Source organism: Anticarsia gemmatalis, chromosome 9, assembly GCF_050436995.1.
Source record: "Anticarsia gemmatalis isolate Benzon Research Colony breed Stoneville strain chromosome 9, ilAntGemm2 primary, whole genome shotgun sequence".
Taxonomy (NCBI): Eukaryota; Metazoa; Arthropoda; class Insecta; order Lepidoptera; family Erebidae; genus Anticarsia; species Anticarsia gemmatalis.
Genome location: NC_134753.1, coordinates 1,311,415 through 1,336,058, shown reverse-complemented (window position 1 = coordinate 1,336,058; position 24,644 = coordinate 1,311,415). Strand labels below are relative to the sequence as shown.

Here is a 24,644-nt window from a genome sequence, read left to right as displayed (position 1 = left end):
TGCCCCTCGGCTGAGCTGCAATCGTTTGCTGCCTCTAGCCTTTTTATAACAAATGGCATTACAATAAGTCACGTCACAAATGAGAAGTTTGAAAATCAAACTAGAAAATTATATATTTTCTAGTTGTCAAAAAATGTCCTTACATTTGATTAGCATTGATTTTATCAGCGAGTTTGATAAATTTGTGAATCTATCGACACGATTACGAGATTAATGAAAAATCCTTAACTTTCAGATCATAATAGAAAACCTGGTGGAGACAGTATTCGAAGGAGTGAACAATGTAGAAGAGGCAGTGGTAGCGTTGTATTCGCTGAACAACTACTCCAAGCGAAACAACCTGAAACGAATCTTCAAGCGGAAGACAGCTGAGGTACAGAGTTAAAAAATATTAATAAAAAAAATGATTAATATGATTTTTTCGAGAGGAACTATTTCTATCAAAGAACTATGATCGAATTTTCGCCTTACATCTACCATTCTATCTATGTATTTTTTTAATTGTGAGTCGTTTCCGGTAAACTGGACTAATGTTTTTTTAACCTGTTTTTAAAATTATTCAAAACTGAAGGGTGTTTCACTATCTATCGGTAGGGGTGGTCTATCGGTAGGGGCGCATCGTTGATCGACTATTGACCGGTTGGCATATTACATACCGCGTTTCGGGGAATAACTGACCACAATTTGTTGATTGTAGGTCTGGGCAATGTTCAGTGACGAGGTGCAAGAAGCTAAAAAGGACATGGTGTCCACCCGCAGCCAGCACCCAGCTGATATGCCGTCGTTCGCTGGTCGAGCCACCGTGCTGAGGATGAGGAAGAACCGCCTTATGTATTTGAAGACGGTAAGAAAACTTAGAAATTCTAAACGTATGTCCTATAGTTTGGTTCCCCAGAGCGATTGCCGTGCCATAACCAGCGGGCCTATATGAGAAACTACATGAAGGAAACGAAGTAGGGTTCAAGGCGAATAGTGTTCTTCAGTCTTTGCCTACCATTGTGAAACAATGTGATTTTACGTATGTTTTTCATTGAAATTATATTTACTTTGTGACCAGATAATGACAGAAGCATCAGTGTGGCTACTACCGTGCAGTAACTCTGAAGATGTGATCATGCACGTGAACAGACTGATGGGAGCCATCGACGTGGGCATCAGGGAGCTGTGGATATCTTGGACGGTCAGCACATTACCATCATTTTAGAACTTTTGGTTAATACGCAAATATACAAGTGATTCTCAAAAGCTTTTCTATCGTCCAAACTGGTGCACACACCACCAACACCTGGAAAATTATTGCTTTAACGCCAGTTGCCAAAATATAAAGGACTTTTTTGGATTTAGCAGTAACGATCATATTTTGTACTAGCCGTCTTGTGTTATTATTTTGCACTATCTGGCCCATGAGGTTCTGCTCGCGTCTTGTTCAATTTAAAAAAAAAGTTCTTTAGGAATAATTGTTATATTCTGTTCAACAGTACAACTTGGATGAGAAGTCTGGTGCTGGTCTCAATAGGACTCTGATGAGGAAGAGCGTAGAGAACCCTGGTCTATTGGAGTGTAACATCGATGGGTAAGACTTAGTCTAAAGATTAACTAGTTTTTTTTCGTAACCCGACTTCGTCCGGGTATAGTACAATATTATCTCGTTGATCCCATTCCCGTGGGAATTTTCATAGCATGTATCCGATACAAACTCTGTCCTGGCAGTTAAAAACCTATTTAAAAAAATAATCATGAATTGTTTAGTTGTTGTAAAGTTATGCATACATTTCGGTGATTTATTTTTATTTACACCTAAAGATTACAAGTAGACTCGACTCCACGTATGTTCGAAGTAATTTTTCAGTCGTCTAGCAACGTATTAAGGGGTTTTTAAACGAAATATTGAAAGACACGAAATATAGATAATTTTATTGTTACAGTAATATTCTTGATTTGTGCCAAGAAGCTGCTCACTGGGAGAATCTGAAGATGGATATTCCGCTTCATGCTTATCAGGTAATTTGACACATATTTTGTAACTAACATGAGACAGATATATAGACTAGACTTAATACTTCCTATTAATATAATTGCTATCTATACTAATATTATAAAGCTGAAGAGTTTGTTTGTTTGTTTGTTTGAACGCGCTAATCTCAGGAACTACTGGTCCGATTTGAAAAATTCTTTCAGTGTTAGATAGCCCGTTTATCGAGGAAGGTTATAGGCTATATATCATCACGCTACGACCAAAAGGAGCAGTGTACCAGTAAAAATGTTACAAAAATGGGGAAAATTTTGACCCCTTCTCGCTTATGTGACGCAAGCGAAGTTGCGCGAGTCAGCTAGTAGTAAAATATAGATTTATATTTATGTATTATCTGCACGTTTAGCGCAGTGGTTCAAATGGTTACGACGTATGGTGGGTTCGAATCCCACCCGAGACTAATATGAGGAGCACAATTAGGTATCTGTTCTGAGCCTGCTTGTTAATTTATCTATATAAGTATGTATTTAGAAGTATAATAAATATGATTATCCGTTATTTGGTTACCATAGTACAACTTCTTCTTAGTTTGCAATCAAATGTCCGTGTGTGAGTTGTCCAATGATATCTATTATTACTATAATATGGTTGGTATAACTGGCACGACTACAACTCAAAATTAAAATACTGCAATATGACTTCACAAGTGTCTTATACCTATATACTTTTGAATTCGATAAGTGAATAATATGTCATTCAAGTCACTAATCTTATTAATAGCTTAAACTAACTTTACGAAATATTCATTAAAAGGTACTTTTTTCGTTATCAGGTTTACATGAAGAGTAAGACTGTATACTATGTGTATGAAAGCGTGTTAGCTGTCGTGAAGGGATACAACAAGATATTAGACTCGCTCTCTGATGAAGAACGACTGCTGTTCAAACCACTGACTACGGTGAGTTATTAAACAAAGTAATTGACTTAGCCTTTACCCGTCTATGGCGGCCAATTTAATTGAAACCGGCCTACGCTCCAGGACTTGGTTTCTAGTAGCGCGCGTGTGTATACAAGTATACTCTCTTTTCCTTAATCAAAATGACTAGTGAGAGGCTAGGCGCACTTAAGACATGATTGAACACAGTAAACCTAAGAAATGTAATAGACTGGGATAAATTCCAATGTGTAGAATTCTTTATTGTTATTATTCTTTGGTCTCTGCCTACCTCTATGAGAAAAAGGCATGATATTATGTATGTATGTATGTGTAGTATTTATGTAAACTTCGCACAAAAAGGTAAAGCTAAGAATGGAGAATTCTTTGGATATAGTAGGAATTTGAACCGTAAACAATCAAGTCACTAGTTCTAGAAGAGTTACAAAAATATTATGACACAAACTATATTTATTTATTCTAATATCACATCAATAAGGTACATAATTAAACATTATTCAATAGACAGAATCATAAGTAAAAATTAAATTAAAAAAATATCCTAAGAGGTAACACACTTCTATCTAATACAGAGATCTTGCTTAGTTTTGTTTGGAATTACAATCTGGTTGTCACATTTATATGAACAATAGAGAATTAATAGTTATATGGCATATAGTAGTAATAGTAGCATAGTAGATGGTAATAGAACATTTTTTAGGTATTAATGCTATATTATAATTTATTTATCTTTGTCGGCTGACAAAGACGAACGGCAGGTTTGTATGAAGAATTCGTACAGCTTATAAAATGTCATGTTTAGGTTTACTTTTTGTTTTAATTGGTAGGTAATATGATAGACAAGCTTATTTTAAAATTCTTATATTTTTTAAAGTTGGGAGGTAAAAGTTATGTCCATTTTAAGAAGCCCCGATAGTCGCTAAATTGCTCAGTCAAAACCACAATCCAAAACAACAGCAAATTAGCGGATTTGTAGAAGTCAGACTAACAGTGACGTCTCATGAGATTTTCTTTTTCTTTAGTTATCAACAAATATAAGCCATAGACCAAAATTATTATGTAATTTATCAAATCTTTCTACCTTAATTATTATTTAATCCGGACTTCTAAAAAAATTACTCCCAAATAAAAAAAAGTGACTTAGCCCCCTTAATAAGTGGTATAAATTCTATAACGAAACAACACCAACTTTAAGCTGTACGAAATCTGCCGATCTCCTTTATAATTTTACCGATTATTTTGCACCGCACGTCTGCAGCGTAGCATATCGTAACAGAAATCAATTCTAAACCAGTCCTTAACAGACGTACAAAAGATTATAAAAGCCTTTAATTCAATCATTTTGATGATCTTATCATGGGACACAAATATTATAATATGGATTGTAGTGAATTTTCATCGCGTGTCATCGCATCTGCGGCGCATCGGATACCATAAATTATTTTGTATCCAACCCTAAACAAACATCCAAATGATCATTCATATCAGCGTGTTCAATCATTTTCATACAACACGGGCAAGGCAACTTAGTTCCAGTAGCATTCAGCTTCATAGTCTCATCGAAAATATCATCTTCATCATCATCTATCACAATAGTATCACTCATTATAGAAATATTCCCGCCTTCTTCAGGTATTGTAGCATTATTATTGAAGAATACTAGACACTCGTCCAAATGCTCTATTATGGGCTTGTCGCTTTTGTTGCCACAGCACGGACATATCTGATTCGAGGACTCGATTTCTTTGCTTGTGCCTGGCTCCTGTTTTATATTAGAAGGTCCTGCTTCTATTTTAATCTTGTTGCTTCGGTCTGCAGTAACTGTATTTGAAGGTCCTGCTTCAATATGTGGTTCTATTTTTATTTTTATATCATCACCCCTGTCTGCTGTTATAAAGTTGTCAGATTTTCTGATACTGGCAAGTGTAGGTTTTTGATAAGGAATGTTATCTGTTGTCTTATTCATCATTTGGTTAGTTAAAGATTTTACATTATCCATGTTGATGTTTTGTAAAGTCGCTTGTGATTCAGTCTTTCTCCTCTCCTTGTTACTTGATAACACATTATTATTTGTTTCTGTATTTTTGTTATTAGTTCCTTCAGTCCCTTTAAATGCAGGTATACTCGGAATTTCTTGTATGTTACCCTGACTTAGTTCTTGAATGATATCTTTGTTTAAACATTCATCTAAGTGTCTATTGATTTCTTTGTCGTCGACTTTTTCACCACAAATAGGACAATCAACCAGTTTCACGGCAACTAATTTTGTGCTATTTTGATCTTTGGTTAAACTGAAATCTGAACCGTATAAGTTTTTGATGTAATCATCCATTTTTTTCACTTTTGCTGGAGGCGAATGTATGTCTGTACTATCAGCTTTGTGTTTATTAGGATTTATCTTATTCACACTCGAATTACTTGAGCTACTGGCTATTGGAATTCCTGGTTTGCTAACACTCGGTTTATTAACACTGTCATTAGTAATAGGTTTCTTAGGCACTGTTACATTAGCAACAGTTGGAATTTGTTTGTTTGCCCAAATATTTCGGACATGTTCGGTAACATTGCGGAAATCTGTTAACGGTTTATCAATAATACTATTACCAGTGTCTTTAAATACTGGTGATGTCTTTGGAACTTCAGTTACAGTTGGATTAAAAGTCACGTGTTTTTTACCAATAATGAAGCTAGGATTGTTATTTGTTTTTATATTACTGGTGTCATGTAACACTTTATTAGCTGTCCCATTAACAGTGGTAGTTGTAATGTACTTAGTTATGTCACCATTTGATTTCATGGTGACATTTGTCTTAGTGTTATTAACTTTTGCTTTGGCATTTTTCTGATTCTCTGCCTGTTTACCTGGTTTCTTCTTCTCCGGTTCTCTAATTTTGACAAACGTACCGCCGCATACACGTCGGTGTCTTTCAAACCAGTAGTCTGAGGGACCCGGAGCTCTGTTACATGAACGTTGGACGATACCGAAGTAAGGAGCTGTTCGTTGACAGGGACCGTTACATCTCCACCAGTGGGTTAGGTACAGTTTCACCTGAAATGTTGGATTTATTATTTGAGTTATTAAAGATAACACCATTTACTTTTTAGAAGCTGTATGAAATCTAACTCTGTTGCTCTTAATTTAGAAAGGAACATTTTCATATTCTCTGTCTTTTATAAGAATGGGCACTGGACCAACCTAATAGTTTGATAATACAACCAGATCTTGGTCATTTAATTTGTATAAAAAACATTGTTAAACACAAATGAAAGGGGATAGGTATGAATGTCTATAGTCACAATAAAAAGTTTAATAATAGTCATTCTATAGAAATATGGATGCTTACAAGCTGCACAGCACAATTTAATCTCACCTCATCATGAAAGTCATGGTATATGCTGATATTGAGGCCAGCGGCCTGGTTGATCCTGTACATGTGAGCTTTGAAGTTAGGTCCATGGCCATCTCGGTCTTGGTCCATGCAGGTTATGAACAGGAAGGCATGTATCATCTCATGTAGGAGGGTTTCAACCAAGTCTTTACGAGGTCTGAGTTTTAGTAGCGGTTCGCTTAGTGCTATGTCGCAGAGGCCTCCTCTGCCGCCTTCATACCTGGAAAGTAGGAATTTTTGAAAAGTACAGCTATTGTATACATTATAAGAGTTGAGAATGAGCTCAGCCTGAATCTTAAACAAGCGGGTTTTTATTACGCTCAGCTCGTGCTACACTCGTGCCCGGCTATCCTAGCGTAAACGCAGCTTTAGATTGGTTTGTACTTTTTTACATACTTGACAACCATTGTCAAAATCTATCTACTTTAACTTAATTTCAGTCTATCATTTTTGTATTGCTACCAGTCTGTCAAAGTATAATACAAAGTAAATGAAGGTAAATTTAATCGCTTGATATTACACATATTGTGCAACTCTTTACTATAATACCACCAGAAATTAGTTTTAAATACATACTATTTGTTCTGACATGCAAACAGAACGAATTGATATTTTATGAAGATAATTACTTACGCGCATATTCCAGCACAGGAATACATCCTTTTACTCCATCTCACAACGGCTCGGCTTGCTAATTTGGTCCAAAAGAAAAGTTTGTCGAAGTGTATGAAGAGCATATGAACATTCGGTGTCGGGTCCACTAATTCCAGCTCCGGGTCGGCAAGGTTCATCGTGGCCATTCTACCTACTTGCATTGCCATTATTATAAGCAATATTTAAAACTATTTACAAAAAGATCTGTTGTTGATGAAATTATTTGTATCTGACGTCTTTGCCATTTCACATTTTTATGTGTGACTTTTAATGCGTTTCGTTTAACAATTTGAGATTTTACTCGAACCATAAATTTCATTGTAAAAAAGACGTACTAATATAATGTACTTACAATTACAAACTTCACTACAATAATATAATTAAATACCAAATAAATAACTTAAATCATTTTACGACGATACTGAAACATTCTTATCAATAATAATCCATAAGATTTTCGTAGTGGAAACAAAACGTAATCGGTCATTGGATAAACTCCCGGGCTTTTTTTTTATGTTGCCATGCTTTCGTGGTAGAAATAAATATTTAGTAGAATTTTCATTACAGGCGTGCGAGAAGAAAGTGCAGCCCGGTATATCTAAACTCACATGGACGTCGACTATGTCGGACGCGTATATTGCTGATTGTGTTGTACAAATCGGAGAGGTAACTCAGATAACTAAAAAGTTTTGGTAGTCCTAGATGATAAAAATCGAGTTGTTACATCATATTACTAATCCTAACAATTACCCGTTTCGGGTAACCTACTTCTTATCTTTTTTATGAAATTATTTATCTATTACAATGTTATGAAAGCATGCATTCAATCATCTATGAGTTTTAACCATAATAAATTCCATGCTTTGTTTTTAGCTGCAAGATTTTTTGACGACCTACAAAAATTGCAACGTGAACTTGGTTAAGATATTAGAAAAGATATGCGACACACCTTTCATTGATTTCGACATTTATAATGTTTTTGATATAAGAGATTTACGTAGCGACATTAGGAAGATGGAAGCTGCGGCCGCTGAAAAAATACTGGATATGTACAAAGAAATTATAATTTATTTAGTCATTGTTTATGAAGGTTTTGAAGCTTTCATATCACAGGTACACACACCTACCTCTAGACCTTTTTTTAGAATTATTCTCTAGAATTTTTTTTAATTATTTTTATAATCATTTGTCATTTATCATTTCATTTATTTATTCGCTGTAGATGGCTGAACACTGGATAAAATACGTGAGACGGTTTGATAGGCTTATGGAAGATGCATTTAGGCTTGCAATAAAAGCAACTATGCAGAATATGTATAAATGTGTACACGGGGACGGTAAGAATTAATTCTTCAGAACCATTTCAAGCACACAAAATATCTTTATCAAGTTTAAACTCTCTTTCTTGGACATTAGGTACAATGGCTCCTTCTCCATTGATCAAAATGGACTTGTTCCTCATTGGCAAAGAAGTGGTTTATCAACCTACTAGACGTGAACTCAGAGATACATTTACAACAGTTCTTGATGAAATAGTGCACATTTTGAGTACTATCCCTCGATTGTTTGAGAAGTTTGCATTACCTTCCGGTGGACTGAAGAAATTCAACGAAGCAATACAAGTAGACCCTGATTGTAATAAACTTCAGTCTCTTATTGACGAAGGTAAAGTAGATAAAATAAAATGTATTGTTTCTTTTGTACTATACCTTATTACTTATAGTTTATTTGTCGTAGAAATTGAATTTAATATACAGCTTATAAGCGAACATTTAAAGATGTGGGATCCATATTCGCACATATGGAAAGTGAACAAAGATGAGTTTTTGGTCAAGTACCGCGAAGAAGGACATACTGCACTGGAATTTGAGCAACTTATTATTAATTACAGTAATTTAGCTAACTCCGTCCAGATACAAGAAACAGTTAATCAGGTAATTATTCATAATCGTCAATATATCTATAATTTAAAAAAAATCTTCCATTGCTGACTCGCTGAATGGTGGACAAAACACAGCCGAAACTACTGAGCGTAGAAAGTTAAAGTTTAGTATGAAGATTCCTTAGAAACTGTAGAGTAGCACTAAGAGAGGATGTATGGAAATTTCCCATCCGAAAGGGTTAAATAATATTTTATTACTAGCTGACCCGCGCAGCTTTATAATATTAGTATAGAGTATAGATATAAAAAACGTCGGGGGCTTTGAAGCCCGTCATTCATATTTAATAATTGTCAAAAATCTTAAATTTTAGATACATTTCGTTACCTTGAATTCAAGTGAGATAAAGAAGTCTATAATCGCTCACTGCATGGTTTGGCAAACGAAATTGGGTGAATTATTGAGAACAATAACGGAGTACAACATTGATGTTGTCTATAATTATGTTGAGAAAAGTAGCGAGGATGCTATGAAGGTAAGTTAGAAAACAAAATTAAATGTTTACATTCGCCGTTTAGTAGTCATCGTAAAGAAATTTGAGTAATGAGAAGTCTCCATCCTAATCCATGTAAAATATGTACAAGTTTTTATGCAATTAGTAATCATTCTATTGTTATTTCAGTCGTTTTTTCTGTAGTACAGGGCATATAGAAGAGTGATAAAACCTTTTTGTTTATAGATGCCATCTGACTTGAAGGAGCTGGCAACAGCTATAGCTACGTATGAGCGTTTGATTAGTGATTTGGGTCGAGTTGAGAAAACGTTCCCGCCTATTACTGATCAAATGGTAACATTAGGTATGTGTTTATAATCAAATATAATAAATAAATAATGTTTAATGATTATTACATGATTTATATTTGGTTGTAATTTAGGAAAATTCGAGGTCGAACTAAGCTCAGACATGGTGACCCGTCACGAAACCATTCCTGAATTATGGGCTAACTATTTGAATTTACTTGAAGAAGCTAAGAAAGCCCTTGAACTGAATAAGGACAAGTTCAAAGCTGAGCTTCTGGAGCAAGCAGAGGTAACCTGAAATAACTCAAAAGATTTTTTAATATCAGTGAGCTACCTTAAAAGTTCTAAGCACGGTAAATTGTAAGACTTATCAGTGAATTCGAAGATTTATGACGCTAATTTGCCTCTCACATTTTTTGCTTTCTTTGCAACAGGAATTCAAAGAAGCAGCTAAAGATTTCTGTGATGATTTCTATAAGTCGTCTCCAATAAGTTCTGATATTTCTGGTAAAGACGCACTGTCGCAGTTGAAAGCTTTCAGAGACCAACTTAATGCTTTACGTGCTCAAGAACAGAATATACGTGATGGACTTGCCGTTTTTAATTTGACGTAAATAAAAATGACATTATCAGTGATCGTTACTCATATTCATCCATCTAATATTATAATTTAGCAGTGTGATAAATAGTGATAATAGTTATTCGCATCATGTTAGATTGCAAGAAGAGCGACTATAGGATACAATAGAGTAGCAGTCGCTCAAGGATATATCTAGTAACTTGAAGGTGCTACTACATTTTTTTTTTTTGATAGGACACCAGTGAATCTGGATCTTCAGAAAATGGAAAAGGAGCTGGAGAAACTGGAGGAAGTCTGGGGCTTAGTGTTCCAATGGGAGGAGTCTTGGGAGAAATATAAGAATCAAACGTTCTGGGAAATGGAAACTGAAGAAATGGAGGAAAATGTTATGAATTTGTTTAGGTAAGAGTACCAAATTATGATTCTTCTACAATATTGATCGCTTTATATCCTTATTTTAATACTATTTGTAAATACTTTTGCAGAAACTTCAATCGGTTATCACGACAGCTAAAAGACAAAGGCTGGGACATTATTGATACTACTCGCGTTAAAGTAGATGCTTTTAGAAGAACTTTACCTTTGATTGGTGATTTGAAGAACCCTTGCATGAGGGAACGTCATTGGGATAGAATTAAAGAGCTTATGGGAGTGTAAGATAATGCCTATATTATTGAATAGTTTGTCAGTAGACATAGGTATTTTCGAAAGATATTATTATGTCATTTTCATTCCTCACAATAAAACAAAAACATCTAAATTCGTTTCACTACCAAATACTTTCCATACGTAAAGAATTTCCTTACCATTATTCCATTTCTTTAGATAATTAATCGAACAAACAATCTTTAATCCTATTCCTTTTAATATATTTATATTAAATTACCTGTTCCTAACAGAGAATTTGATCAATACTCTGACGACTTCAAGCTAGAACTGATTATGCGTTTGAACTTCCAAGCATATGCTGAAGACATAGCCGAGATATCTAACGCGGCTACTATGGAGTTGAACATTGAGAATGGATTAAAAACTATTACCGAAGTATGGAAAAATACTACGTATGAAATGCAACATCATAAAGGAGATATGTATCGGATTAAAGCCGTTGACGATGTTATGCAGGTCCGATTAACTAATGAATAATCTATACTAATATTATACTAATATTATAAAGCTGAAGAGTTCGTTTGTTTGAACGCGCTAATTTCAGGAACTACTGGTCCGATTTGAAAAATTCTTTCAGTGTTGGATAGTCCATTTATCGAGGAAGGCTATAGGCTATATATCAACACGCTATGACCAATAGGAGCAGAGTAACAGTAAAAAATGTTACAAAAACGGGGAAAATTATGACCCATTCTCTCTTATGTGGCGCAAGCGAAGTTGCGCGGGTCAGCTAGTGTTTCTATAAGTTCAGTAAACTCAAACACTTTAATAATGCAAATTAGTTTTTTTTGGAAAGTATTGTCATACCGATCGTTACTTTTGCTTCTCAATAAAGTTATTTATACCAAGCGTTTTTGACAGTTCCTCGAAGACCATCAAGTTCAGCTTTCGTCAATGAAATCAACAAAATATGTTGAACCGTTCATCAAACAAGTAGACTATTGGGAAAAATCTTTAGGATACGTGGCCGAGTGTATTGAAGTAAGCAGCAAATAGCATTATTGTGGAATCGAAATAGTATCTGAATTGCATTTAATATAATATGTACCTACTTAATATTGAGATATTCTTTTATGACTAGATTTCTTTACAAGTGCAACGGCGGTATCTTTACCTTGAAACTATTTTTGCCGGTGAAGACATTAGGAAGCAATTACCTACTGAAGTGCTCATATTTGATCAGTTGACTGCCGATTGGACAGAAATTACTTTCAAGTAAGAAATAATAATGTGTATTTTTTGCTATTTAATAGCCATTGTTTTTGCGACAGTAATTTGTAACTGATTGATTCAATTTTTAATACAGCATGCACGCTGGAACTAACGCAGTCGATGCGTGTTTATATAAGCCTGCACCATACGTCTTTAATAAGCTTAATCAGATGGTGGATAATCTAGATGGGATCCTTCGAGCATTGGAAAAATATTTAGAAACGAAAAGGCAACTGTTTCCAAGATTTTATTTCATATCCAACGACGATCTTCTTGAGATTCTAGGCAATTCGAAAAAGCCACAACTTATTCAAGTGCACTTGAAAAAGTTATTTGATAATGTGAATAAGATAAGAATTGATAAGGTAATTATATTTTTGATCACTTGACAATATGCCTACATCCATCCCTTTCGTATTTTTTCGCCACCGACTCACCTGATCAAATGATGACATAAGGTCTAATTACTTGTTATGACATAAGATTAAAGCCCGCTGCACACGACGCTTGTTTTGCTGCTGGATTGCTTGCGGGGCCCTCTGCTGGCTACTCTGCTGGCAGCGCTGCGAGAAAGTGACGTCACTGCTGGCTCTGCAGCGAGGTTGCGTGCTGGCTGTCGATGATAGAACGTGTGCTATTTTTCGTGCTCTGTTGTTGAAAAAATATGTCGCAAAGGTGGTCTCCGGAGCAAATTAATGCTTTAATTGACGCATACAAAGAAGAACCGTGTTTGTATGCAACAAATACTCCGAATTACCACAACAAGCGTCTTCGAACTGAGGCTCTTGATAGAGTGAGGAACGCAGTTTTGGGGTTAAAGCCAACCGTGACGGCAAAAGAGTGCTCAACCAAGTTTCACAATTTGAGAAATCAATTTAATATCACTTCGATGCACGCCTAGCGACAAGCACCGTGTGAAGCCAACCTACCAAGGGAGCCATCAGCGCACCCAGCGCCACAGCCAACTTCGAACCCAGCGGCAAATTCTAGCAAGCTATCTAGCAGCAAAACAAGCGTCGTGTGCGTTGGGCTTAAGAATCGATCTATAAAAGTTTCAATATTAAAAAACGCGAGATTTACTGCCTTATCGTGATTAAAAAATATGTTTTGTTTATGGTAGAAAAAAGTTTCGAAACCTGGCAGCATGTAAATGTCAAATTCGAATGTCAAAGGTTTGATATTTCGCGCGTGATTTCGAGCACGTTGAAAATTTTGTAAACAAATAACACAAACACAATAAAACTGTTTTATTCAGAAAAGAATACATTCTAACAATTTATATTTATTGAAAGTGCGTAACTTGCTTGTGGTGATACATTCACAATGTTGGCGAGAAACGTGAATCTAAAAGATGTTTTGGAAAATTGTCACTTCGTGCCGATGAGTACAATGGTAAATATACACTTTATTTTACTAATTCCTATACTTATTACTTAATAAAATTGAATACAAACGCATTTAATAAGTTTCCCAGGTTGGAGTGTAGCAAAGGGTGTGCAAGGCGACTAGGACTTAGAAAAAATTTCGAAAATTTTCAAAAATGTTATATATTGTATTTCTTTTGCTTTTATCGTATAGATTGGCTAAAAATAAGCACTTTTTGCCCCTTGAATTTTTTTGATCCGACCCACCGTTCGCCGACAAAATGGGTTTGAAGTTCTCTCGTTACTATAGGAAGCTGGACTTAGAAAATTTTTCGACGAAAATTAAAAAGTCTCAAAATGTTGCTGTTTTTGGTTTTTATCGTATAGATTGGCTAAAAATAAACACTTTTTATCCCTTGGAATTTTTTGATCAGATCAACCGTTCGCCGACAAAATCAAAATGAAAGTCCAAAAACGAAGTTTTTGGTAAACCGACATGGGTAGGTTAGGTTAGAAGGCTGAGGTGGGAGCGAGCGAAGCGAAGCTCCCACCTCAGCCTTCGTGGTTATTTTTTTTTAAACCACCCAGAAGGAGGAGCCCCGCGAAGCGGGGCTCCGGCGACATCTTCGAAGTCCCATTTATTTACTTTTCGTCTCTTTTGATATTACAGCATGTCGCCGGAGCCCCGCTTCGCGGGGCTCCTCCTTCTGGGTGGTTTAAAAAAAAATAACCACGAAGGCTGAGGTGGGAGCTTCGCTTCGCTCGCTCCCACCTCAGCCTTCTAACCTAACCTACCCATGTCGGTTTGCCAAAAACTCCGTTTTTGGACTTTCATTTTGATTTTGTCGGCGAACGGTTGATCTGATCAAAAAATTCCAAGGGATAAAAAGTGTTTATTTTTAGCCAATCTATACGATAAAAACCAAAAACAGCAACATTTTGAGACTTTTTAATTTTCGTCGAAAAATTTTCTAAGTCCAGCTTCCTATAGTAACGAGAGAACTTCAAACCCATTTTGTCGGCAAACGGTGGGTCGGATCAAAAAAACTCAAGGGGCAAAAAGTGCTTATTTTTAGCCAATCTATACGATAAAAGCAAAAGAAACACGATTAATGAATTTTTCAAAAATCGTGAAAATTTTTCTAAGTCCTAATCGCCTTGCACACCCTTTGCTACACTCCAACCGTTTCCCATGCCATCTGAATTAAACATTAAAAAAACATTACGAAACACGTAGAGGTTATGTTTACGTACATTTTCCCTTATTATAATAAAATTGAACTGCTAAAACTCCTCAATTGCAAATATTTAATACAAAATTGGAAATTTCAGAGAAAGGTGATTGATCTAATGGAAACTCCGCTAGAATTCGACCCGATCCAATCATATTGTAAGCGAAACCTTGTCAAAGTTCAACAGAGTAAAATGAGCGGTAACAAGTACAATATATTCTGTGATCGTAAGTTCAAGACTGCGTATAGGATGGCTTGTTGTAAAGCGATATATTCTCATAATTGGGGAAGATTGCTGTATTTGTTGAAGAAGTGCCCCCCTTGGGAGCATGATTGGAAGGATATTAATGAAGCTGCTTTGTATGTGAGGGTGAGTATTTTGAAGTTATTTAAATAGTAACAAAAGTAATTGTATTTGCTTAATTCTCCTAACATATTAGCATAGTTTTCTATTGTAATGGTTGAAACTTAAATCTGAGAGTGTAGACAAATCAAATTGATACCTCCTAAGTAGGGAGGTATAATAAGTCCACTGACATTATAGTAATTTTAAAAAACCATGGGTTATTAAGTACCTATATTTATATAAAAATAATAAATAACCTAAATTAGTTAGATAATTCAGTATGCTTGAAATTATGATATGTAGATCAACAATAATAAGATGGTTTAAAAACAGCATTAAGCGATTCCTAAAATCAAATCATTGGCAAGATAATCTAGATCATGTATTCTATACTATCATGTATTCTATACTAAAATACATAGGTATTCTGAAAAAGTAAAAATCTCTTAAAAGTAATATTCAAAAAATGTTCCAGTTTCCTACAATTAGGTGACTATAAAAAGTTACAGATTTCTAACTACTTTATTACCTTTATTACAGGCTCTACTCATCCTGCTAATGTACCATCCAACATCACAAGCTAAAGGCTTACTCAATGAATACCTGCATCTAGTCTGGTCTTGTCGTTCAGATGGAGACAAGAAGGCCATACAAAAAGTTTTGTTGACATTACCTGAACAGCTACACGGAGTCATTCATGGAAGATATGTGGATAAAGAGAAGTGATAGACTGATAAAATGATGGAGTCAAAATTTTATAAGTGGTGGACCAGGTCACATTACAAGAGCTGTATTAGTACCTGTGATTTGGTCTATAAGACTGTTTAATTTCCAATGATAAATTTTAGATACTATTATAATTTCTTTTAAAGAAAACTAATTGGATGAACAGATAAACAACTATTGGCTACAAATTCATTTTAGGCGGCCATTTGGCTATATTGCAGATAAATTACTTTCTACTACCATAAGTGAACCCAGAAGGGAGTTTCATTGGTGCTTCTTATGGAAATAAATATCATTTATGATTTAAGAAACAGGTTTTGTTAAAATTGGGAGTGTTAATAAATGATGTTACAAGAAAAAGCTTGTTTCATTTACCCTTCAGCTTTGTGTTTAATTAATCATATTTTTACATATCCTGAACCTACTTAATTATGTTTCCTAGTAAAAGACCCCTATTAATAGTTCCACAATTTTCCAGAATGCTCTGGGTGTACCAGTAGCTAAAGCTATGATGTCAGAAGATGGAGAATGTGTGGAATGGAAGTATAATGTTATATTGGATGGCCCAGCTGAGATCTGGCTGCTCAATCTTGAACATACCATGAGAATTGTGCTTAGAGATGTAAAGAATTCCGTATTATGAATAAAGGAGAATGGGCAAAATACTATGGAGCCTGGGCGACCCGCGGCCAAACTTGATTTTTTGTTTTTTTAATGTAGTTTAGTCCTATAATTACCGTGTAGAAGTTTTATTGCCGCGACGCACTTATATGATGAACAAAATACATTTTTGTTTTTGAGCACTTTTAATAGTATAAAAACATATTTTTGGCTTATATTCGGAGATTAAATAAAAAGTACTATTTATATTATTGCATACAAATGTAGACATTATTAATATTCGAACAATCATAACATGTAAATATATAAATATCGTAACAAGTAAACAACTTGCTCTTGTATAATATATTCACTGAGATGACTTATCTGTCTTGAATGCTCAGCTTAAAAACGAGGCGTTCATAGCCAGTTGCGCTCACTGGTCGGTAAACGATCTGTTGGTTAAGCAACCGTTGGCGCGGTCATTCTATAGATGGGTGACCGCATTGTGGTATTTGAACTGAGCTTCTCCGTGCTTCCGAGGGCACGTAAAAAGTCGGTCCCGGTTGTTGTCAACTAAGATAACATTCGGTCGGCTTGAACAACTTTGAAACTAGGTAAGCCATATGATAGATAGATACGAGTTACGATTATTGTTCATTTTGATGGCATTGCAATCGTTATAAGAAGATGTAACGTTATTACACAACATTAAATGCATTACAGACACGAAATAATCGTATTTGTTCTATGAAATTCCATTATATTTACATGTCAATATATTGTTTCCTGAAAGGATTGCAGCGAAACGTTCTTAGTAAAAGTTGTTCCTAGTTATCATTACTTTAATTTGACACTACTTTCATTAATGGCCGCCGACAGCCCAGGAGTGCCCATTCTCCTTTGTGTTGTTTGTAATTAGTTTATTGTTAGTATAAGTCTGAAAATGCTTTCTGAAAATCGCGACTTACACTTAATTTTTACTTAGTGAATTATAGTAGAAAATGACCATTATTAATTAGTGGGACTTTGTATATCACTTTCAAAATAATCGAAAATTTTGTAGGTAGTCCACAATAACTTGTCTTTAGAATCATAAAAAAAATAACAGTCAACCTAGTTGTGTAGTGTCAGTATGTGAGTAGTTAGTAATAAGAGCTAGAGCTCTGACTATATTATGTCTGATGTTGTTTTAGCAACTGATACTGACTCGAGCTGCGTTGAGAAAGTGTCGGTATCAACGAGAAGGGTGGATCAACGACTGGCCTGGACAACTAGGAATTACTTGCAGCAAGGTTTGTTACATTACTGAAGCGAGATATTCTACAATAAAAATTAGCTAGCATTGTACATTTAAAACTACCTAAAAACTAAAAGTAAATATTTTTTGCGAAGTTACTACCTATACAGTTCTTCAGCCTGAATTTGTAGATTATCGATATCTATCATCGATTGATTAAAGAGTTATCAAATGGATCTCAGGTTAGAGTGAACTCCTGTACCGAGCGAGAGGATCCTGACATACCTATCACTACTTATTGCTCTAAAGACCGAGTTTATTAGATAACTGAATTCAACGTACTGATCTCGAGCTGGCTGATGAAAAGCTGATTAGTACCTGTCGTAATTTAATCCTACCTATTCTAATCCGCAGTTGGTCAGCGTGGTGGTCAAAGCCTAACCCACCCACTCCTAAATATCACAAAACTGACACGGTCCATTTCCATCTCCTTCCCTTTACCCCAGATCCAATGGACCTCCGACTGCACTCGTACCCTCTGCCGCTGCGAGCTCATGAAGGAGAAGAAACCTCTAAAGAAGCTACGTAAGAAGCAGAACCAGATCCTATCGACACTTCAGGCTATGTCCAGGAAGGAGATCTCGAAGATTCTACGAGCTAAGGTCAATGCACTGTGTGTCATTGAAATACATTCTAGAGATACTGTGGAAAGGATGTATAAAATGGGTAAGTTAGAGATCTAATGCCTAATTTTATAAGGACCGGAAATTCTAATTATTCTCGTACAATAAATCAAGGTGAATTTATCTGGAATCAGGAAGTTGATGTCGTAGACACTCGCGTCTCGGATAACACGCAAAGCCATTGGTAGTGGGTCGTATCTGTGGTGTCTACTGTCCCACCGGACTATGAGAGTGATGGAAAAGAGAATGTACCTGATGGAATGAAATAAGAGCATATACTCAGAGTTCTGCACAGTTGCTTGCTTTCAATGAAGCTAAGTCGTAGGTGAATTTCAGCTAGAATGTCTCTAGCTAAGCTACTGCCCGCGACTTCGCCCTCGTGAATAGATTTCTTGGGGTAAAAAATATCCTATGTGATGATCTAGGTTGAAAACCACGTGTGTACCAAATTGTATAAGAATCTGTTCGGTAGTTTTTGAGTGAAACAGTAACAAATATTCTCACAAACTTGCGCATTTATAATATTAGTAGCATTGTCTGTTATAGGTATCATGTATTTATTCCAGGGTGTATGAACGTATCGGCATTCGAGTGGTTTTCTCAACTGAAGTTCTACTGGGACCGCGAGCGCGAGGATTGTTACATCAGACAGACTAACACTAACTCTATATACACGTATGAGTATATCGGCAACTCTGGCCGGCTGGTTATAACACCGCTTACTGACAGGTATGAAATATGCGGTTATTTTAGCTAGACCTTTTTACTTTTGCCTATTATGGTATCTGTGCTAGTGATTTCTGAACTATTAATCTTTTTAATTATAATAAACAACTTATACTTTGCTAGTTTGCTGAAATGATTGAAATAAATGAATATAATTGATAGTTAATAATAATACCTAACTACTTGTTTGTTTCTACGCTACCATTTTCTATTCAAAGATTATTTATGTCGACATAATGTAGTCGTCTCGTTGCTATCACTATAGGTACTAATTCTTAGGTTCAATTCGTGCACGTAAGAAATATATTCACAATAAGCTTTTAGATTTGATCCCGTGCCTTCAGACTTGTATGTTTGTAAAGTCCTAGTAACTCAGGATAATAATCTTTTAAATAAATCTGTATATACTTTTCCCCAGGTGCTACATAACACTAACAACAGCACTGAACCTGTTCCGCGGCGGCAGTCCCCAAGGTCCGGCAGGTACGGGCAAGACGGAGACAGTGAAGGACCTGGGCCGAGCGCTCGCCCGATGGGTGGTCGTCACCAACTGTTCTGATGGACTCGACTATAAGTCCATGGCTAAGACTTATGCGGGTGAGTAGAAGAAGTATAGGTACTCGTGGCTTGTAAGCTTAGAAGTACAGAAAATACTTCTATATGAGCCTTACTACACAGATATTCTGTTTGGCATTAATCGGCCTAGCCGGGCGACAAAACCGAATAAGTGTAGATGAATGTTTAGGAAAAATGTCGACATCGCCGCACTTGAATGTTTAAACCGAATCGGACCCGAAGAAAACACCCGATTGGCACAAGCCGAACTAGTGCAGTAATTGCCGCGTTGGTTTTGTTGTTCGATAAACATTGTCGAGCCGAACGTGCCGACCCGAATAGATACCTATGTGAGTAGCAAGCTTTAGACTTCTTCCATATCATGAAATAATTTTCGATGGGACGTCACAAAGTTCAAAGAAACCTGCAAAACAACATACCTGATCCACCTTCGATTTTAACAGCGCGGTGACAAACATAACCACTGCACCATGTTGTCAATTGTTATTTGATATTTAGAGAGAAGCTCGTTTCAAATTCGTTTTGTTGCTATTTTCGTTGACAGAAATAATTCGGTTAAAATATTTGATCAAAATGCGGAAGTTGGAAAACATGTGTTTAATTATAAAAATATGTGCATATCTAGATCTTATGAGGAAAAAACATAATTAAGTATGACAATGCAGACAACAAAGAATGATAAGGAATGAAAATAAGCCGTGTTGTAATCTGTTTGTTGGTTTATGGGTGAATAATAGAGGGAATTAGAATGGTGTAAGTAGGTATGTGTGTTACTAAGTGTAAATTAAAAAAATAAGCCAATATAATAATAGATGACTGTCCTAATGTCAGGATTTGTCCTTTGAGTCATCTGATCATCTAGTCACCTGGCAAAGTAAGGCAAGGCTATGTCTTGAGTCCATTGAGCTGTTGTAGGGATATGGCATCTTTTGGAGAAATTCCTTTGTCAAAAAAATTTGGGATTAAGGTTTTTTTTCCTATTAAGCTGATTCGAACTGTCCAACAGTCTCAGAGTTAGTAAATAGTGATAGAACGCCCGCCTCTTTGCAAGGAAGGAATCTTCCATTTTTTTTTTGGTTATGTATTATATTGCTGTTAGACTCCCTATTTTTTATTGTGCTCTTTGCAATGGCCTCTCATATAAGCAAAAGTCTGAAAGTTTCAGCTGCACTATACCAAACTAACCATTAATTATTCTTTGCCAGGTATCGCCCAAAGTGGTTGCTGGGGCTGTTTCGACGAGTTCAACCGCATCAACATAGAAGTGCTCTCTGTGGTCGCGCAACAGATCCTGGCGGTGCTGCTCGCGCTCTCGCTGTTCCAGAAGCGGTTCTTCTTCGAAGGTTTCGATATCAAGCTGGACGGCAACTGCGGGATCTTCATCACTATGAACCCTGGGTAAGTAGGTAGGATGTAAGTTTGTTGCTAGCTGTAGATATAGCTTAAAAAACGTTTAAATGTTTGAACTAGTGGGCCAGATTTTCCGTATACCAAAAGTCACATTTATCATCGTGAAATGAATTCTAAAAAAAGTTTTAAAAGATTAGCTGGAGGTCAACAAAGAGATGTTTGTTAACAGTAACAAACTTTGTTAATATAAATGTTTAGTATCCGCGTTAACTAACGTTAAGAATTATTATCCTTATCCTTTAATCGCTATTTCTTCTTCCTTGTTTGATACTTAAAAAAGGCTACATGTTCGCTTTTATGTGACTCATAGTCTAGTTATTTCGGACTTCACCTGCGTCTAATTAAGAGTTAATCCTTATATTTGCCTAAAGATAACGGTTTGTGTGTAAGTTAGGTTATTCCCCGGTAATTCTATACTAAAACTATTTTTTTGCGGGACTATTTTGCTTTTTGTGGATGTGTTCTTAATATTTTGACTTTTCCTTCGAAGTACCTATTCTATCATCAAGTTATATGTGATGTAGCTGCAATTATTATATCAAAGGTAAGTTTTATAAAATTACTATACTAGAATAAGTCACATAGGTAAGTACCTATTTTATAAGCTAATAATTATTCATAGGATTCTTGCTCTGTTCTATTACTGGATTGGTTAATGCTATTGTGCTTGTCTAATTGGAAATATAGTTTCCCCAATAGCTTTAGTTTGATAACGTGCCTGGTATATAGCAATAAGGTGACTTTTGTAGACTTTCCGTTTACACAATACATTTTATTATAACATACATGACTCAGAAGTGAAATGAATAAGCTAAACCTTTCGTTTAATCGTGTTGCTACACGTTTGTTTTCTACTTTCATTCATAAAAAGTCCCTAATCAGATGTAAATTAAGGTAATCGATACAAAAGATAACCTACTATTGTTAATATGGTAATTACTTACTCATCAAAATATTATGAAAATATACTATAAAAATACATTTTTATCAGTGCATAGATATCAGTGATAATCAGTTTAATTGAAGATTAAGTAGGTAAGTGAATCTTTATGATAGACTTAATATTTTATCTTTTTACGTATCTGAAGCGATATTAGGTCAGTAAAAACTGATTTATTGCATTTCGTTATCTTTAATTGTAACCGGAAATAACATAATATTATTTACTTATTTCTTCCACGTCCTTTATGCTGTCTTTACATACATAAAATCATTTTCCTATGGGAGTAGGCAGGGACCTAAAAATAATTGAATCCTTATCCCTACAAATCACTTGCTCTAACGGTGAAGGAAAACATGGTGAGGAAACCTTGCAGGCCTAATATTTGTTTAACACATTTATTGAGAGCATGCAAAGTCCCCCTCCCGCACTTGGCAGCGTGGTGATCTCAAGGCCTAACTCCTCCCTCGTTTGGGAGGAGACCCTTGCCCAGCAGTTGGACAGTAATGGGTTAAAAAAATCAGCATAACTAATTTATAAAAGCGCTTAAAAATCTTAAATGACTGTGCTTGACTCGTATCGTTGGTAGAGTGCACGTACCGCTTGTTTCGTGCACGTTACACGTAGAGCGTATAATCTATTAGGATTTTGCTACGTTAGATGCGTACAGTCTTTTTTATGGTTAGTTATTTTATTGATTGTTACATAGCGTGGTATGCAAGTCTTTTTTCCTGGATATTTTTATAATGATTGACATTTTGTAGTCTAATAAAAATGTTGTCTGTTATCTATCAGTTGATATACCTGTTTATCAATACACAAATATTCTGTACACATATAAATCTAATAAAACATGCATTATAATATAATTGTGAGAAATATATACTAATTTAGTATTAATGTAAATCTTCCCATAATACTTTATAAATATTATGTTCAAAATAAGGAAAAGAGGCCTGATTTTGAGTCTCATATACCTACTACAAATTGTTATGACAATGTTTTGAAAACATTAGCTTATCTGTGCATAGGTAGGTTTTGTGGCCAAATTAATGCAATAATAAGTTGACATCGAGTTCATTAGCGTTGTGTCACCTACATAGATAAGACGGAATCCCCCACACTTGAAGGTAGTATGACTATTCTAAGCTCAGCCTGATAACCGTTATATATAAAGTGTGGTGTGTGCAGTAGCTCAGACAGAACTCGCAGTGAGTAGCGCACACTCGCGTTGTATCATCTCTGTATAGCTGACAGTATCAGTCGCGGTAAACATGCACAAGTACATGATAGTCGTGCTCGTTGTAGCAGCTCTCTGTGCGCAGAGCGAAGCCAAAGTGTTCACGAGATGCGGCTTGGTGCAGGAACTGAGGAGACAAGGCTTCCCGGCGAACCAGCTGCGTGATTGTAAGTATATACCGAGAGTTGTTGTCTGCTGTGTATGAAGCTGTGTTTGTAGTATGTGTAACAATGTTTGTCGTATCGCAGGGGTGTGTCTGATCGAGGCAGAGAGCAGTCGCAACACGGCGGTGATAGGTCCAGTGAACAGTAACGGCTCGCGGGACTGGGGCCTGTTCCAGATCAACGACAGGTACTGGTGCAGCACCGGCAGCTCGCCCGGCAAGGACTGCAACGTTAGATGTAGAGGTAACATACATACATACATACATGACGCACTATGTCACTCACTATGTGGAGCAGCTGATGTTACATGTGCACGTGTCACTTGCAGATCTGATCACGGACAACATCACGAGGGCGTCCAACTGCGCCAAGATCATATTCCGACGTCACAACTTCAACGCGTGGTACGGCTGGATCAACAAGTGCAGGGGCAAGCCGCTGCCTGATATTAGCAAGTGCTAAACATGCACTACTGACTGTTGTAATACTTCATTAATATCATGTAATTTAGATTTAAGTATCAGTATTGTACGAGAATAAAGACTATTCATCTTCTATACATTCTTTTGATTTTACTGTTTAGCTGAATAAATCGGACATCACGACGATCTAGGATATTAAATTTTACCCTCTTTTCATTGTCTAAATAATGGATACTTTTCAATGTAGGTAAATAATATTTGAAATGATAAACATGAGATCTGAAGTGTCAGTAATAAACGGTTATGAAAATAATATAAAATTGAAGTAACATTTATACTTACCCAAATCAAATTGTTCACACTTTAGAACATAATTTAGTTATAACGTTAAATGATTAGGGCTTAAAGATATTTCGATTATATACACAAACCATTTAGTAAACTTAGTTATATTATTATTTATCACAACAAATGCGTAAATAAGTATGTTTAAAACAGCTGCCTCGTTTAGAAAAGCCTTTCGGAAAAATGTTTAATTTAATGGACTGACTTTGTATCGTCTAAATATTATTTGAGTAATGTAGACGAGTGTCTACGTAAATACTTACGAGATTTTATAATAAGATGCACGTTGTCATCTACTTAATACTAGGTATCTGCTACGAGTCGTAGCATCGTAGCATGCGAACAGCTACGAGTTGTTTCATTTATCGCTTTGGCACCACTGAATAATAAAGGCATTGTAATTAATCTGTAATATAAAAAATAATCGCTAAATAAACCGATTTCGCAAATTCTTTTTTATATAATATTCCTTGATATACGAGGATTATTGTTAGGCCCAGCGCAGACAGAGAGGAATA

General features: G+C 35.7%; 4 protein-coding genes across 4 annotated transcripts in view; 3 read left to right on the top strand and 1 right to left on the bottom strand.

Moving 5' to 3' along the window:
• The window catches only part of kl-2 (dynein heavy chain 2, axonemal kl-2), a 79,013-nt gene that overhangs the window by 3,528 nt on the left and 50,841 nt on the right, over positions 1-24,644 (top strand). The window contains exons 6-32 of the mRNA XM_076118136.1: positions 236-373; positions 698-844; positions 1,058-1,180; positions 1,479-1,573; positions 1,926-2,001; positions 2,805-2,930; positions 7,538-7,636; positions 7,844-8,083; positions 8,193-8,307; positions 8,387-8,635; positions 8,708-8,904; positions 9,224-9,385; positions 9,590-9,707; positions 9,786-9,940; positions 10,086-10,261; positions 10,466-10,633; positions 10,717-10,884; positions 11,131-11,356; positions 11,762-11,881; positions 11,982-12,115; positions 12,207-12,477; positions 16,259-16,402; positions 17,577-17,675; positions 18,127-18,346; positions 18,870-19,032; positions 19,448-19,626; positions 20,811-21,003. Of these exons, the coding sequence (XP_075974251.1) occupies positions 236-373; positions 698-844; positions 1,058-1,180; positions 1,479-1,573; positions 1,926-2,001; positions 2,805-2,930; positions 7,538-7,636; positions 7,844-8,083; positions 8,193-8,307; positions 8,387-8,635; positions 8,708-8,904; positions 9,224-9,385; positions 9,590-9,707; positions 9,786-9,940; positions 10,086-10,261; positions 10,466-10,633; positions 10,717-10,884; positions 11,131-11,356; positions 11,762-11,881; positions 11,982-12,115; positions 12,207-12,477; positions 16,259-16,402; positions 17,577-17,675; positions 18,127-18,346; positions 18,870-19,032; positions 19,448-19,626; positions 20,811-21,003 (4,301 nt within the window). The remainder of the gene's footprint in view (positions 1-235; positions 374-697; positions 845-1,057; positions 1,181-1,478; positions 1,574-1,925; positions 2,002-2,804; positions 2,931-7,537; positions 7,637-7,843; positions 8,084-8,192; positions 8,308-8,386; positions 8,636-8,707; positions 8,905-9,223; positions 9,386-9,589; positions 9,708-9,785; positions 9,941-10,085; positions 10,262-10,465; positions 10,634-10,716; positions 10,885-11,130; positions 11,357-11,761; positions 11,882-11,981; positions 12,116-12,206; positions 12,478-16,258; positions 16,403-17,576; positions 17,676-18,126; positions 18,347-18,869; positions 19,033-19,447; positions 19,627-20,810; positions 21,004-24,644) is intronic.
• mh (DNA-dependent metalloprotease SPRTN) lies at positions 3,360-7,207 on the bottom strand. Its single transcript, XM_076118137.1, has 3 exons — positions 6,950-7,207; positions 6,299-6,536; positions 3,360-5,976 (listed from the first exon to the last, which is right to left on the bottom strand). Exons 1-3 carry the CDS (start codon positions 7,135-7,137, stop codon positions 4,366-4,368), a joined length of 2,037 nt encoding a protein of 678 aa, XP_075974252.1. The 5' UTR covers positions 7,138-7,207; the 3' UTR covers positions 3,360-4,365.
• On the top strand, positions 13,291-16,140 carry LOC142975350 (uncharacterized). The gene is made up of 3 exons (XM_076118138.1): positions 13,291-13,504; positions 14,809-15,078; positions 15,595-16,140. Exons 1-3 carry the CDS (start codon positions 13,436-13,438, stop codon positions 15,778-15,780), a joined length of 525 nt encoding a protein of 174 aa, XP_075974253.1. The 5' UTR covers positions 13,291-13,435; the 3' UTR covers positions 15,781-16,140.
• LOC142975354 (lysozyme-like) lies at positions 23,146-23,916 on the top strand. The gene is made up of 3 exons (XM_076118143.1): positions 23,146-23,362; positions 23,444-23,602; positions 23,688-23,916. Exons 1-3 carry the CDS (start codon positions 23,230-23,232, stop codon positions 23,819-23,821), a joined length of 426 nt encoding a protein of 141 aa, XP_075974258.1. The 5' UTR covers positions 23,146-23,229; the 3' UTR covers positions 23,822-23,916.